General features: G+C 41.6%; 1 protein-coding gene across 1 annotated transcript; it reads left to right on the forward strand.

Moving 5' to 3' along the window:
• The first annotated feature begins 8,810 nt into the window (after positions 1-8,810).
• On the forward strand, positions 8,811-11,604 carry LOC125364509 (zinc finger protein 569-like). The gene has a single exon (XM_048364113.1). It carries the CDS (start codon positions 8,811-8,813, stop codon positions 10,875-10,877), a length of 2,067 nt encoding a protein of 688 aa, XP_048220070.1. The 3' UTR covers positions 10,878-11,604.
• The last annotated feature ends 2,854 nt before the right edge of the window (positions 11,605-14,458 follow it).

Here is a 14,458-nt window from a genome sequence, read left to right on the forward strand (position 1 = left end):
AGTCCTGGTCCCAGGACTGGCCAAAAAAAAGAAAAAAAAGAAAAGAAAATGGAAGGAGAAAAAACACTCTTATCCTTGATCTCTTTGAATATAAATGGTATAAACTCTCCAATAAAGAGAAACAGACTGGCAGAATGGATCCGCAAACAAAAAGTTGGCATCTGTTGTCTACAAGAGACCCACCTTACAGCAAGGGACAAAAACAGGCTCTGAATGAAAGGATGGAGCAAGATCTTCCAAGTAAACGCACCTACCAAAACGGCAGGTGTAGCCATTCTGATCTCAGACAAGCTGGACTTTTCCTTAAAATCAACTCAAAAAGACAAAGAAGGACACTACATTTTAATACAAGGGAAAATCCAGAATCAAGACATCACGGTGATAAATGTATACTTACCGAACAAAAGAGGCCCCACATATGTCAAGCAAATTCTCACAGAATTACAGAACAAGATAGATGCAAACAGAATCATAGTGGGAGACCTAAATACCCCACTTTCCCCAAGAGCCAGATCCAAAACCCAGAGGATCAGCAAGGGAGCTGAGGACCTAAGTAATACCATATCCCAAATGGATCTGACAGATCTATACAGAATCTTCCACCCTACAGAGACCCAATACACCTTCTTCTCAGCAGCACATGGATCATACTCCAAAATAGACCATGTCATAGCCCACAAAAAGAACCTCAGCAAATACAAAAGTATTGATGTCATCCCATGTATTATATCTAATCACAGTGGATTAAAGGTAACCCTCAATAACAAAGGAGGCTATACACATTCTTGGAGGCTAAACCCCACACTGTTATCCAACACTTGGGCCACAGACCAAATTAAAGTTGAAATAAAATAAAGAATAAAATAAATAAATTTGATTTAACAAAGGGCAGGTTGGTGTGAATTCATCAAGCCCTATGGAGTCAGGATGGAGCCAATATAAGGCTTTCTTTTGTCTCTTTGTTTTCAGGTGAACATTGGAAACCTGGTGGTAAAAATAAATGATTTGACTAAAATTCCTAAAACTGCCCTTTGAGAGGTACTAAGTTAAAAAGTTTATTTACCTGATGTGATTTGATTCCTGTGCTGTTTTTGCAATTCGAATGTATTTTTAAGAATGCAAAAATGCTGAGACTAAATTTCTTGTGTTTGTATGTTAGAACTGTTTTGGGTATTAGTTTAATAATTCAGGTACTAAACTTAATGTGTATGCTGTGATGTAACAAATAAGACTCTTAACTATCTTAAGTTACATATGATCAGGCAAGTATTTTAAAGTATGTAAACTCTCATTAACTCTGTATGTAGAAAAAAATGGCAAAACGAGCTAATGTTTCACACTAATTTATTGGAAAGTTGAATGGATAAGTATTTCTAATTTTGTAATTGTAATTAATTGTAACTCTTGCATTAAGAAAAATTGTCTTTTGGGTTTAAAGGTCTTCATGCAGTACCTGGGACTAAAGAAAAAATGGCTCTTTTAAACAGGCAGCCAGGAGGCTGGAAGCCCCTGGGTTTCAGAGCTTTTGGGTGCAAATAAGACTGAGGCAAAGGTGTAAAAGCCTTGACTTTAAAGGTTTTAAAATACATTTGTAGATAAAGAATTTGAGCAGCCAGAGTGCTAAAGAGTAAATATTAAAGACTTTAAATTAAAACAAAATGCAATTCAAGGTAAGAGATTTGGATGTAAAACTTGTCCTAAATGTTTGTTTTACCTTGGAGAGAGGAAAATTATGGCCATCAAAATGAATGTTTAATTGCCATTCCAGTTTGTTTGTAGGTTTTTTGGTAACAATTTCCAGCAGGCCCACAGAGAAGGACAAATGATTCCTACAAGTTTGTCAAGATCTAACATTGGCCCTTAATAAGTTCCAGGTAAGAGCATGCTTAAAAACTACTTCTGTGTGGACCACCTTGTTGCTTTTAATTGAGTAAAGTGGCCTCTTGTAAGATTCATTGATCTGAATCTTCAATTTGTGACCAGCCCGGGCAGAGAAATGTCCTGGTGAGAGTTTTTGTGTCCAGTTGGCCAGCAGAAGTGCTGGGAGCAGAGTCGTGAGTATTTGAGGCTCAAAGTGGTAGGGTGCTAGCCTTGAGCTGGAGAGCTGAGGGACAGCACTCAGGCCCTGAGTCCAAGTCCATTGACGGACCAAGAGAAATGCCAAAGGTGCATTTATACCAGCATGGAAAATCACTCCTGGGACAAAAGTGATGGAGCATCCCAAGGCAGTAAGCCCCTGCTTGGGTGGCAGAGATGGTGTCAGATCCTAGAGTCACTCCTGTTTGGCCTTTCAAAAGTTAATCAGAGCCAGGAGGTCCTAGAAGAATAGTTCGTAAGCATGCCTTTCTAATGCCCATGTCTGTCTACTGGGCAGGAACTTGCCAGTCATCTGTGATAGTGGATAGTAAAGGTAAGTTTGTCAAATGGGAGGATACTTTGAAAATCCCAACCTTCTGCATCTGCTCAAAGCCACAAGTAGTAGTGAATTTTGAGCTGGTACACCTGTTCAGGAAAAAGTTTGTATACCTGAGATTGTATCCTTATTGATATCTGCTAAAGGCCTGCAAAGGGAATGTAGACATTTTTTAGACCACCAGCGATCAGTTCGCCAGCCAGTCAGGAAAAAGCTTTTACAAACTAGTATGTTAAAAGGCTACACTGCGGTAGCCCAAAAGAAGTCTGTATAGTTAAAAGTTAAAATGTTAAATGTAATTTCCAGTTTGGAGTAAAGCTCCTAATGGACATCTGATCCTGCAGCCCCTTGGTAAAGTAGAATAAAATTATAGATTCCTGGCGAGATAAGGTCAACATCCCTGAGTCAGCCTGGAGAAGTTACAGAAGATGGATGATCTTCGCCCATCATCCCCCACCATTTAGGACCAAGGGACCAGAGTTGTTTTTGGGAGGATGAGGCAGGATAGACTAGAGGCATGGAAAACAGAGGTAACAGTATACAGACTGCACTTGTGAGAAATGGTTACAGGCCAAGCCTTCTATGTTGGTTTAAAAAAAGAAAAGAAAATATTCCTAGCCTTATTGGAAACATCTGATTTAATCTTATTGCCCTGGCAAAATGACCCAAGGGCCATTGATTACCTAAAGCTGTCTTGACATTTAGTGATGTGCCAGCCTACAAAAGCTAGTGTGCTTAAGAAGAAATCAGGAAAATACTAGGAAATTTGACTACAGTTAAGCTTTAGGTTAACTTAGGTTAAGCTTCTCTAACCAGTTTTGGAGAAAGTTGCAGGTAACCTAGCAGAAGGTGTGACATTCTACTGGAACCACTGGGAGCCACTGCTGCCTGACACCACCATGGCTCCTGCTGATTGCATTTGAGTGAGGATCAAGGAAAGTCTAACAGTCATCTGGAAGAATATACATCTTCAGATGGGACTCTTATCACATGCAGCTAATTTCTGCTGGAAAGTTTTTTGGATCTGCTAGAACTAAAATTTGGGGGCGACATTTTTGAGTTGACTGGAGTTAACTAGCTCTATTAAGAAAATTGGATATTGTAAGAAATTTTCAAGCAGACTGGCCTGCTGCTGAATTCAAAGCATGTATGACAGGCTGGAGAGTCACTTCCAGGCAATGTCTGGGATAGATGTATGTCCAAGAGTATTAAAATATGTCCAGATGAATTAGGATGTGACCTCAGAGAAGAGAGGGAGGTAACTACCATCAGGTGTGCCAGGTACCAAGGTAACTGGACAGAGATTTAAACTGCTGGGGGCATCTTCATGCAGCCCTCCTGGGGGTGGATCTTACAGATGCCACAGGCCAACCTTAGGCACTTAGAGGCACTGAAAACTGGAGAAACCCACTCTAAAATAGTAACTCATGACAGCTGGCTCTAGTCTGGTTTCTTAGGAGCAGCAGTCCCATCAGACTGACCCTTGCCCCATCTTTGTTTTCCCCAACAGCCTGTGGGTGGAGTCACAGTAAATTGCCTTGATGTAGTTGAGATAATTCTACAAACCAGAGGAAAAGAAAAATGCAGACAGTTTAAAACTCTAGCAGCAAAGAAGCCCCAGGAAATGTAAAGAGGAAAGTTAGTATAAAAAGCCTTGGAGAAAGGGATAAATGGTTTCCTCTGGATAAAACAAAGGATTTAAAAAGTCAATTTATACAGAGTTCCAGTAAGTCGCTGATAGCGTGAGAAAGTAAAAGATGATGTGAGTGGATATGTTAAATTTTACTTTAGAGAGAAAATTGGGAAAATGAAAAGTTTTCTTTAGATTAAAAGGTTTTGGCATGTTAAAAGTGAGAAAGACAATCCCTAGAAAGTGAGTATGTAACAAATGGTATCAGTATGTCTTAAAATTAGAGCATATGAGTAAAGTTGGTATGTAATCAAATTGGCTATAATATCAATAGGGTCAGAATTGGGGCTTTGGTGTAAAACTATGTTTATCTGTACCTGCATCTACGGGGCTAAGGGACTTGGGTGATGTCATCTAAATGTTAACCAGAAAGATCTCATGGATCTTTAACTGCTTGATTCCCTTGCTAAAATGGTTTTGTATGTAAAGCCTGGATTTGTTCATGTGTAGCCTTAGGATCAGATTTGGGATCCCTTCCCATAATTCCTAGCTTGCAATCGCATTGGTTATGAGCTTTCACCCCCCTCAGAGCCCTATAGCAGGTCCACCAAGAGATCTGGCCCAAATTAAGGGCCCTTTATGAGACTGGACCTCCTCCTGAGCCACACCCACTACCAACTGAGTAAAGCGCCACCGACAAGGAAACCTGGATGACTGGAGCCTATGGACTTATTCGCAGTGAGAGAGAACATTCTACCCTGGCGGAACAACAGAGGCTGTGTACCAAAAATGGACTTGGCTAACTTTACCTTGCTAGGCCTGATATATATGGTTGGTGCTTCCATAGCTAGGGAGAGAGCTTAGACACTCATAAACCCTACCTATGGGTAGACTGGTGGCTTGGGGATGAGCTACTGTAAATCCCCTGGCCACTATTATTACTCCTACTGGAGTCATGAGATCATGGCCCCACAGTAAAAAAAAACTTTCAGTTGTGACCAGACCCTTGTGTGTGATTATTCTTGTCTTGATTATAGGACCCTGTATTATTAATAAGTTAGCTGCTTTTTGTTAAGGATAGGATTAGCACAGTACAACTCATGGTTCTTAGAGCCCAATACCAACCTATTGACCCTGAAATGAGAGACTCGAGAATGTAAGATCCAAGATTGGCTCTTAAAGGTTCAATTGAAAGGGGGGAATGAAGAGTGTAGAGAATAAAATTGTGACCATTATGCCCCTAACAGCTATTTTGCTTCTGTAGTTTTGCTTGCTAACCCATGGGGAAGTGGAAAAATACCAGCAGTCTTCCTAACCACACGCCCCCCCACCCTTGTGAACTCTGTACTACCCGCATCTGGACACTATCTGGCTCCGGGACGTGATTAATTGTCCGCGCCCAGAGCCCACTCAAGGTTGGACATAACTAAGTGTCAGCTCTCAGACCCTGGCCTGGACCAGGAGGTAGGAACTGGCTGGCTCCAGGAATGTGGCTATGTGACCACTCCTGGAGGCCCACCCCCAGGGTTAAGGTCATCTGACCCATGCTTTGGTGGGAAAACCAGGACAATCCTGAGACAACCTGTAAACTAGGGCAAATGTCAACCAATCATGTACTTGTAACAAGGGGTCTTCCTCATCCTCCCTGTACTTGTCTATAAAAGCTGTGCTGGAATTGTGCTCGGGGGCCTCTCAACATCACTGGCAATGAGTGTGCGGGGGGACCGGGTTCAAACTCGTAATAAATGACCCTTGCGGTTTGGCTTTGACTCTAGACTCTGATGGTTGTCTTTGGGGGCCTTAAAAATCTGGGCATTCCACACCTACATAGGGGCTGGTATTTGATGCCTGAGCTGTCCATCATGGTGGAGCTCTGAGGGACCTCCCTAAGGGGCAGAATACATCTACATGGACCGCCTCCGGGTTCACCACCAGGCACCATCTTGGCTACACGTGGTCCCAAGGCTGGCAGGCAGGGCCAGCTAGAACCGCCTCTTAAGGATGCAAGGCATTGGGCGAGCATGCCCCACAATGGGGTACAAGAGGTCTGCAGCCTCAGATTGTAACTCAAGACTGCAGCCATGTTTATTCTTAACTTCCAGCTTATATGCAGTATGAAAGCCAGGAAATAGCATAGGCTTAAAATTCCAGAACACAAAAAGGCTTGGAGTTAGCAATACCTGACATAGCAAACACAGGATGAGGTTGGTTAACATCAGAATGGGCTCCAGAGCAATATCTGATGGTAGCTAAGACAGGATGAGGTTGGTTAACATAAGAATGGACTCATGGCAGACATAGTAAAGCATTTCCGAGTTTCCATTAAGCCATGTCCTTGCACATCCTGGAAAACACAGCCAGAGATCAAGGAAGAATTTAGCTGCTGCATGGCTCCCAACAAAAGACAAAACTAGTCAAGACAAAACAGGACATAAAAATAGAGGCTTTATGCTTTGGATGGCATGTCCAGCATCCACAAGCTGCCAGCCACAGTGATTGAAATTTGATAGGGCCCTGAAAATTCTCACGGGGATCCTCCCAAGTGAAGATTTCCATCCCTCAGCAATCAGCCCACTGAGACCAGCCACCAATATAGCCGTCCACACAAAACACAACTAATCAGATAAGGACAAAGACGCATGAAACATGTAGCCCAGGCACAAATTAAAAGTGCAATTGCAGTAAAAATTCTCTTCAGAGGTAAAAGAAAAATCACTAGTCCTTCCCGAATTCCAGGCTAGTGCCTGGTTGTAAAGAAAAGATGATGGGGAAGCCTCCTTTACTGAAATGGACTCACGAGTTGGCCCCATATTACAGCTGTCTTAAGTTAAGTGAATCAGGTCAATATCTTCATAATGAGGGGGCTGTGCTACACCTCTGGTTGGAGAGGGTTGAATGACATTAAAAGTTTGATAGCAAGAGAGAGAAACAGAACCATAGGAATTAGATTAAAGTAAAAGTGGGCCCCGCAGCCACAATCTTTAGCGTCATTCTCTGAAGGAACATATGTAAAGGCTGAAGGCTTATTTGATGTTAATTTTTCTTTAACAAAACTGACAGCAGATTGTTCAGGTGTAGCCATCTCTTTTAGCTCCTGCCCAATTTGAGTTTCTGCCTCCTCTGGCAAATTATAAGCCCTCATAGCTTTCTCCACGTCAGCCTCTGGCTCAGCAGCTGATGCTATGATAGCATCGGGAGACATCATACTCAGAGCTGCACTCATTAATGCCCAAACACACCAAGATGTAACTGGAACCTTCTCACCATACCTATATGCCTTTTCCATGTTATTCTCTACTCGTTCCCAGACTTCTAAATCTAAAGTATCTCCCACCAGGAACCAAGGATTATACTCCACTACCACCTGCATGCACTCATCTCTTGGTGAACGCGAGACCATAGCTCCATTCCATATCAATACATGATGGATAAAATTAGAAAAAGGAGTTGATTTAGTTTGTCCCATAACCCCGTAATTTTTTAAGAATAGGAGCTCACCACACAGATCCCTTATCTCCTGTGAATTGCAGACAGTTCCCTTATCTCCTGTGAATTAAAAAAATATCTCTCACCTCACTAGAGAGCTCAGCAGTTCAGCTATCTCCTACGAATCAGAATATCAGGTCCCTGGATCCAGACGCCAGTTGTTGGACCCGAGTAACTGTAGCCATAGTCAGCACACGGGGGATGCAAGGCGAGTGAACCAATGCACACTTTATTTCAGGAGGGCCAGGGTTTATATAGGATTAGAAATCAACTTTACAACTTTAAGGTAAACATTAATACAGCATGATAGCCATCTCAAATACAAAAGTGGAGGAGGTTACTTCTGGGAGGAGGGAGACAAATACAAAAGTTTTCCTATCACAACAGGTAGTCATTACAAAGATTATTTGATATAAAAACAAAGGACCATAAACAGTCAAGGCAGAGCTATAATTATCTCCACAAGGCTAAATAACTTTGATCTTGACTTCCCCATTTACTTCTGAAAAGAATTCCCTTATCTATAGTGAGAATCTATTGCTAAAGGCAGCTGGTCAAGCCACTCTCTTGAGGGACACTCTGTACAGGGGAAGGGGAGATTCTCATAACAAAAGGTGGCATCCTTTGGCCCACAAACACAAAGGAACTCATTAGTAGGAATTGTTTCCTATGGGCCTATTAGTGTGCTAATGAGGCATCTGAGTAACTGTGCCAAGGCTAAGTTTTCCACTGGTCAGAAGTTAATTCTCCTACACCTTTTTTATTTCCTCCTTCCACTATCCCTCCTCCTCCTCCTTATCTGCCTGTCTGTCATCTGTCTTACCTCTCTTTTTCATCTCAGAAATTTGGTCTGAGTCAACTCTCTGAAATGAAGCTCCCGGTCTATGAATAATCTTTGCTATTTTCTTTTCAAGAGAAGTGTAAGATGGCTCAGCCGCAGGCAGCGGCGATCAGGGCGCCGGCTGCGGCCGCACGGGCCATGTGTCTGGGGCGGGGATGCACTGTGGAATCGGGACCAGTGTGTGACGAGTTCTTTCGGTGGTAAGGATCCACTCATTCATAGACTCGCCTTTCACTGAATGCTGACTGTATAATTCACAGTATTCCAGGTGCTTAAGATGTAACAGTGGACAAGAGACAATTTCTCACTGTCATGGCACTACTGTTGTGGGCTAGTTAATAACAAGCTCTACCTACTCAAGTCCTATCTCTCCCTGAAAGAAGAGAAAATGGCTGAGTGTCAGGTAAATAATAGTGTCTTTCTTCATGTCTTACTCCACAATGGAATTTAAGGGGACAACAGTATTCCATATGGGAACAGTGGCATTCAAAGATGTGGCTATTGACTTCACCCAGGAGGAATGGAAGCAGTTGGATAATGCACAGAGGGACCTCTACCGGAATGTAATGCTAGAAAACTATAATAACTTAATTACAGTGGGCTATCCAGTTGCCAAACCTGATGTGATTTTCAAGTTGGAACAAGAAGAAGAACCATGGGTAGTAGAGGATGAAGTGCTAAGGAGACGCTGTTCAGGAGCAATATGGAACATTGATGAGCATCAGAAAATCCAGGACAGACTATTGAGAGAAGTTTTCAAGAAAACACTGACTGAAGAAAAAGCCAATGAGTGTCACAAATTTGAAGGTATATTTCCTCTAAGCTCAGATTTTATTCCTTCCAGACATGATGTCTACGAATATGACTTATTTGGGAAATGTTTAAGACATAATTTTGGCTGTCATAATAATGTGAAATACCTTATTAGAAAGGAACATTTAAAGTTTGATGAAGCTATAAAATCATATGACAATAGCTCATCCCCTTGTGACCTGACCCCCTTCAAGTGTAATCATTGTGGAAAGAGCTTTAGTCAAACATTAGACCTCATCAGGCACCTGAGATTTCATACTGGAGAGAAACCCTTCAATTGTAACAAATGTAGGAAAACCTTTAGCCACAAAGATAAACTCATTAAACATCTTAAAGTTCATAGTAGGGACCACACTTATGAATGTAATGAATGCGGGAAAATTTTCATTAAAATGTCAAACCTCATTCGACATCAAAGAATTCATACTGGAGAGAAACCCTATGCATGTAGGGACTGTGGGAAATCCTTCAGTCAGAAATCAAATCTCATCGATCATGAAAAGATTCACACTGGAGAGAAACCTTATGAATGTAACGAATGTGGGAAAGCCTTCAGCCAAAAGCAAAGCCTTATTGCACATCAGAAAGTTCACACTGGGGAGAGGCCTTATGCGTGTAATGAATGTGGCAAAGCCTTTCCTCGAGTTGCATCCCTCGGTCTTCATATGAGAAGTCATACAGGAGAAAAACCCTGTAAGTGTGATAAATGCGGAAAAGCCTTCTCTCAGTTTTCCATGCTCATTATACATGTGAGAATCCATACCGGTGAGAAACCCTATGAATGCAATGAATGTGGCAAAGCCTTTTCTCAAAGCTCTGCCCTTACAGTACACACAAGAAGTCATACAGGTGAGAAGCCCTATGAATGTAAAGAGTGCAGAAAAGCCTTCAGCCACAAGAAAAACTTCATTACCCACCAGAAAATTCATACTCGAGAGAAGCCCTATGAATGTAATGAGTGTGGGAAAGCTTTTATTCAGATGTCAAATCTTGTTAGACACCAGAGAATTCATACTGGAGAAAAACCCTATATCTGTAAAGAATGTGGCAAAGCTTTTAGCCAGAAATCAAATCTCATTGCTCATGAAAAAATTCATTCTGGAGAAAAACCCTATGAATGTAATGAATGTGGCAAAGCCTTCAGTCAGAAGCAAAACTTTATTACACATCAGAAAGTTCATACTGGAGAGAAACCTTATGACTGCAATAAATGTGGTAAAGCCTTTTCTCAGATTGCATCCCTTACTCTTCACTTGAGAAGTCACACTGGAGAAAAGCCTTATGAATGTGATAAGTGTGGGAAAGCCTTCTCTCAGTGCTCACTGCTTAATTTACATATGCGAAGTCATACTGGAGAGAAGCCCTATGTCTGTAATGAGTGTGGGAAAGCTTTCTCTCAAAGAACTTCCCTTATTGTGCATATGAGAGGTCACACGGGTGAGAAGCCATATGAATGTAACAAGTGTGGAAAAGCCTTCTCCCAGAGCTCGTCCCTTACTATACATATACGAGGGCACACAGGAGAGAAACCCTTTGACTGCACTAAGTGTGGAAAAGCCTTTTCTCAAATCTCATCTCTTACTCTTCACATGAGGAAGCATACAGGTGAGAAGCCCTACCACTGTCTTGAGTGTGGCAAAGCTTTCAGCCAAAAGTCCCACCTGGTTAGACACCAGAGAATTCATACTCACTGAGAATCAGGTGAATTTCATGGCACATTATATGAGTGGTTCTACAGCAGAAACATATGTATATAGGAAAATCTTATGAAGAAGTCAAACAATTCTCAACAAGGTGGCCAATAAATTGGCCATCAAAAGCCTTCAGTAGACTCCTTACTTATGGACAATATCTAATCAATATTATTCAAGTCTGAAAGACAATGGATGCTGTTGGGTATCAACATAATACTTGAGTTCCTAGCCAATCTACTAATAAGAAAAAAAAGATGGGAAAAATTAAGAAATATAAAATAACCTTTTACATAAGGAATAATTACAAAATTTGTTGATATTACAATAAATACGGCAATGAGTGTGTGACAGTTTTATAAAGTTATAAAACATGTTGAAGGACACAAAAGAATACCTGCAAATTGAAGCAAAACAAAATTATGACCGCAAAGAGAACACTGTAAAAATGTAAGTACCCTTCTAATTCTCTACGTTTAATGTACTTCCACTCATATTTTACATGTTAATTATAGTTGGAGTTCCAAAGCATTTAAAAATGTTATGTGGAAAGATAAAGGACACAAAATTCTGAAACTTGATAACACAAAACAACAAGGGAATACACACTCTGATAGGCATTCTAACAGACTATTTAAAGCTTTTGTGATTTACTGTGCTATTGACTGTATAAACAAATCAGTGGAAACAAAGTAGGAACTGACACCAAGAGCCAAGATAGGGGAACTTAGGGCTGTGCAAATGGTGGAGGCAAGGATAGCCCACCCCCAAAATGCAAGAATTATATGGTTACAAAATAATAGTATCTACCTTACACACAAAAATGAAACCTGAACAGCATTAAGGCAAAAACAAAAAAAATTATGCAGAACAACATCTTAATTTAAAAACAGGCAAAGGGCCAGGAATGTGGCCTAGTGGTAGAGTGCTTGCCTTGTATACATGAAACCTTGGGTTCAATTCCTCAGTACCACATATATAAAAAAAGCCAGCAGTGGTGCTGTGGCTCAAGTGGTAGAGTGCTAGCCTTGAGCAAAAAGCCAGGGACAGTGCTCAGGCCCTGAGTTCAAACCCCAGGACTGGCAAAAAAAAAAAAAAAGATGAAGATGTTAGTTTTCCCAGTGCACTGGCCTCAGAAACACCACAAGTACACAGATGTTACCACTGCATTCACAGAAGCATGGCACATACTGCCCTTACTTGAATCTAACAAATTTCATGAGTAGAGGAACATAGATCAGTAAATATAAAGTGCTCATTTCTATGCTGGAATATCATGACTCTTACAAAATACACAAATATATACTATAAAGTATGGCATAGTTGTGTCAGTAAACAGTACAAAAATGGTACTGTATATTTATTACAGATCCATACGCCATATTGGTTGTCTTTGGGGTGTGGAAGCGTTTCGTGGGAATTGTTACCTTGATATGTAATACTTTTTAATTAAAGAGCAAAATGACAGTAGTAAAAAAAAAAAAAGAAGTGTAAGATGGCTTTATGAAAATTGCCTTCCCACAAAATTATTTTTAAGAATAAACCAAGCCAGGCAGCAGTAGCTCATGCTTGTAGTCCTAGCTACTCAGTAGGTTGAGATCTGAGGATTGTAGTTCAAATCCAGCCCAAGCAGGAAAGTCCAGAGACACTTCTTTCTAAACAACCACCAGAAAATCGGAAGTGATGGTGTAACTCAAGTTGTAGAGCGCTCACCTTGAGCTGAGAGCTCAGCCACAGTGCCCAGGCCCAGAGTTCAAGCACCATGACCCAACAAAAAAATAATAATAATAATAAATAAAATAAACCAAGCAGCCCTCAATACTGGCAAGAACAAATTATTTATTTTTATCGAAGTATCTATTCACCAGCAAGTGCCAGTGTGAAAAGAAGCGAAGTGGTTAGACTTCTTGGATCCCGGCCCCATATTTGCAGTCACTCATAGTCGCCCTGCCCACAGGGCTCGATGGTTGAGCACCACTTCAGGCCTTTCTGGCAGAGGTCCTTGAGCTCTTTGTTTTTGTAGCAATAATTCCCACATCTTCCGTTAAGTTTAAGTCACTTCTCATCAAAAAAGGCGTTCTTGGCTACACAAAGAAGGAGTTGTTTGGGGTTAGCCGAGGTCTGCTCATTCTGAAGCATATGTAGTTAGTTACACAGCAGGTAATATGGCGTCTACAATGGTTTCTTGAAAGCTGTTCTAGCCCCTTCTCCCTGCCGGTAGGTGCAGTGACAGGGGGTGTTTTCTATGTGGCATTAGGTAAAAGACCAAGATGCATTGCTTCCTCTTTGAACATTTATTAAGCTCTCTGGACATAGCTGCTACTACCCTTTCATCCAAATCTATTGGGCGATTTACCAGTGTGTTCCTGCATAAACCTCTAGAGTAAGGAACTGCCCTGGGATTCACATAGAGCAAGATCTGAAGCTAAGGAAAGTAGTCAGGCTATAGTAAAGAGGGAGTGTGTGTGTGTGTGTATGTGTGTGTTCACATGTGCACATGCATCTATGTGTCAGTTTTTACTAGGGTAGATGCTGAAAAGGCTCCTTGGAAAGGCTGGAACCAATTTCTCCTTCGCATTTCATCAAAACGTGGATTAGAGAAGACACACACTTCAGATTAGAAGGGGGTGGTGGTGTTGGTACTGACTGCCTATGACATTTCACTTATTTCAGATAGAATTCGAGTTCTGGATTTAGTACTTTATCAGTACCAATTGTAAGAGCAGCCTGCTTTTAGCTAAGGAGAGCATCTAATGTCAACAGGTGAAACACCTAATTCACATCTGTGCAAAATTTACAGCCAGGTAGTTAAGTGCTGTCATATGTTCATGCATGAGCTGGCATTGGGGTATCTAGCTTAGGAAGTGTCTGTGGCTTCCTGAGCCACTGTGCCCACAGACTTCTAGTGGAACATGAGAGACATCTGTACAGAGACTCTGCGTGTGTGCATGTGTGTGCCTATGTCAGGTAAAAAAGGTTGACTTCATTTTTGTATAAGTAACATTATATAATCTTGTGTTGAATAAGTTCTGAGTATTAGTGATTTCAAAAAAAAAAAAAAAAAAGAAGAAAAAAGACCTCTGATTCCTCTCATGAGAGCGGGCAGAGTCCTTTTATCATGAATTCTGAAGTTCCAGATCCCCAGATTCTAACACAGACTCTCTTCACATAGAAACATGAAGAGAGCTGCTCGTGTGAACATTCTGTGCAAAGCACATGGGTTGAAACATAAGTAGCACGTGGAGGGGATCTGGCCACCCTGGGGTCTGGGAAGCCCTTCCTTCAGCTCCCTAGGAACCAGCATGGATCTGGACTGCACCTTGCCATCAAGAAGGACACAGACGGGGGCCCCCAATGTCCCAGGAGGTGGAATCCTGCCAGGGGAAGATTCCCGCTGTGCCTCCCCCTGCGCCGCTGAGGCGGCACGGGCCCTGTCCTGGCTACATATGCCTGGGCTACTTATGCTGACCTGTAGGAATTTGAGAAGATGCCGAGCCCACCTCAAGTCCTGTGTCTATAAAATATTTAGAAGAGGGGGAGCGAGCACGGAGGAATGAGGGAGGAGGTAACAAACAGTACAAGAA

Source organism: Perognathus longimembris, chromosome 16, assembly GCF_023159225.1.
Source record: "Perognathus longimembris pacificus isolate PPM17 chromosome 16, ASM2315922v1, whole genome shotgun sequence".
NCBI classification, from domain to species: domain Eukaryota; kingdom Metazoa; phylum Chordata; class Mammalia; order Rodentia; family Heteromyidae; genus Perognathus; species Perognathus longimembris.